Genomic DNA, 2,612 nt, shown 5'->3' with positions numbered 1-2,612 from the left:
ATTGCCGGTAGAGCGCTAGGCTAGGCCAAGGTGACGGAGCTCGCGGGCCCGGGCCGGCAGCATCCCTTCGGGCCAGAGCTATGACGTCCACCCGAGCGCCCACCAGTCATTTTCCAGGGCGGTGGGGCCCGTTGGTCGTTTACTCAGCGCTTCCTGCCGGGCCCTACACCTCGCAGAGTGACGGGGCCCGGCCCGGCCCTGGCCGTCACACACGGCCCGGCCCCCCAGCCCCCTCATGCATTCTCCTTGAAAGCGGTCACTGTACTGTCTGTTTTATTCAGGCGCGAGTCGGGACGCGGCGGCGTGGCACTGGACGGGGTTGGGGGGCGCAGCCGGTGGGACGCCCCCGCCCCTCTCCCTCCGCCAGCCACGCCACGCTGCAGACCCATCACTGACTGAGACTGAGAGAACCCCCCTCACCAGATGATAGCGGACATGGACACCTCGACCACTACATCACAAGGAAGGGAGGTGACATCCAAACAAACACAGAGATGTTGGAAGCACACAAACCAGGAACAGGCTAGCTGTAACAAACACGTGATTTTTGTTAAATGGCAATGAAATTTTCACTTTTGAAGATTTCTCCCACTATTTACGTGTAAAGATCACAAAAAATGAGCAACCAAAAATACAAACAACGAACACACGTTGTTTTTTTTCCCCTGTGTGAATCAATTTTGTAAATATATGGCCGAATTCGGAGGTGGAGCGCAGGGCGCTGTATGCAGTGTGTGTGCGTGTGTGTGCGTGCGTGTGTGTGCGTGCGTGTGTGTGCGTGCGTGTGCGTGCGTGCGTGTGTGTGCGTGCGTGTGTGTGCGTGCGTGTACGCGCGCGCGCGCGCCGTGGATGGGTTTGTCAGAATATTCAATCAGGACCATTGTCGAGATGACAGTACATCACACTGCGGCACAGCCTGCCCAGGCCCCTACTTCGCATGCTGTGCGTGTGTGTGTGTGCGCGCGCGCGCGTGTAGATACGCCCTACACTAGGGCAGGACGACAAGCCGCGGCAAAAGGTTTGTCCGCCGCACCACCACCACCACCACCACACGCCGCGACCGCAATGGGAGGATTGACATCACGCGAGTGCGGCAGAGGGGGGAGGGGAAGGGGAGGGGAAGGGCGACACATCAAACCGAGTGAGCGGCGGGGAGGGACGCGCGGCGGAGGGACCCGGCCCAGCGGCGCGGCCCGGCCTAGCCCAGCCGCTTAGCCCTCCAGTCGGCGAGCAGGCCACCAGGGCAACAGCCGGGCACCACCGGGGGACGACCACCACCAAGACGCGCACTGGTGCACAAGGTCGCGCGGGGAGCAGGTCTGACCGGCGGGGGATGGTCTGCTCGGCCGCGGCCTCCATCAACGTCAAGCAGAAGCGCAGAGTAGGTCCTCCAGCGCCGCGGCCCCGCCGCGCCCCGCGCCCCGCAGCAGCCGCCGCCGCCCCGGACAAGTGCCCGTCGTAAAAAGCAGAGGTGGGGGTTGGCGCCGTGACGCCTCACTGGCTGTGGGTCAGGACGCGGGTCCGCGAGCATTGACGGCGACCCTTGCCTGCAGATGATTCGCCGATGCGGGGGGACGGCCGGCGGCCTACTGGCCGCCCAGCTCGCCCTCATCGTGCTCTACGGCGTCCTCACCAAGTACGACAGGGTGGTGGACCCCAAGACGGCCGGCGTCAGCGACCTCGAGAGCTACTACCCGAGTAAGTATGCGGCACTGGCACTTCAGCCGAGCCACGCCCCACACACGCCCCGCGGGTGCAGTGACCCCCGCGCGGCTCATAATCCGATCGATTTGATGCCAGATTGCCCAATACATGTTGGGTTGCGCCTCTTTGTCCGTGTATGTGTACTCAGCGATGATAGCGCCGTTGGTGGACCCGCCCGGCGCGGCCCCGGCGGCGGTGGTGGTGGTCCAAGCCCCGAGCAAACAGAGCGCGTGATAAACTCCCTGGCTCGGCCGCTGAGACCAAGAGAGATACACACGCTGCGAGTGTGCCAAGGGCACAGAAATAGCCACGAGCACACAGTGTTTAGAAAAATCGGGACGAATAGAAAGAAAAGAACCACAAAAACAGACACATCACAACAAAAATCGAACATTATTGGCGACATGTTCCCCCCTGGTCTCTTGACCCCATACCCCTCAATGTCCTCCCGCCCCCTTCTCCTGACGTGCCTCTTCCCTGCGCCGCGCATCTAGGGCCGCCAGACAAACAGAATTTGAGAACATGATCCCCGGTTTGGTATTCCCTGGCAGGTGGGGGACCGGGGGAGGAGGGGGGGGGCTCACGGGCAGCGCGATGGGACACGACACAGCTCAGACGGACCCACAGCCGCCCCCCGGGGGACGGAGAGGTGGCAAACACAGGGCGCCTATTCGCACCTCCACAGACACGGGGGAAAAATAGACTCCTCATCAAGCAATGTGCTCGCTTTCGCTGGTATTAGGACAGACAACCTAACAGACTACTGGAACAAACCAATGAATTATTTCTAACAAAACATTTGGAAGTATAGTGGTAGTCGAATATCAACGGTGAGATCTATGCCCACCCTTTCGACACTGCGGTCCTATCTTAACTGACAACACAGGTTGAATAATAAAGCAATTTGT

General features: G+C 60.9%; 1 protein-coding gene across 1 annotated transcript in view; it reads left to right on the top strand.

The window, feature by feature from the left end:
• The first annotated feature begins 1,161 nt into the window (after nucleotides 1–1,161).
• LOC113207891 (ammonium transporter Rh type B) overlaps nucleotides 1,162–2,612 on the top strand; it is a 16,123-nt gene continuing 14,672 nt past the window's right edge. The window contains exons 1-2 of the mRNA XM_026424634.2: nucleotides 1,162–1,471; nucleotides 1,554–1,698. Of these exons, the coding sequence (XP_026280419.2) occupies nucleotides 1,554–1,698 (145 nt within the window). The 5' untranslated portion in view covers nucleotides 1,162–1,471. The remainder of the gene's footprint in view (nucleotides 1,472–1,553; nucleotides 1,699–2,612) is intronic.

This window comes from Frankliniella occidentalis, unplaced genomic scaffold, assembly GCF_000697945.3.
Source record: "Frankliniella occidentalis isolate FOCC.00 unplaced genomic scaffold, Focc_3.1 Scaffold47, whole genome shotgun sequence".
Classification (NCBI taxonomy): Eukaryota; Metazoa; Arthropoda; class Insecta; order Thysanoptera; family Thripidae; genus Frankliniella; species Frankliniella occidentalis.
This window is presented reverse-complemented; position numbering and strand designations above follow the sequence as displayed.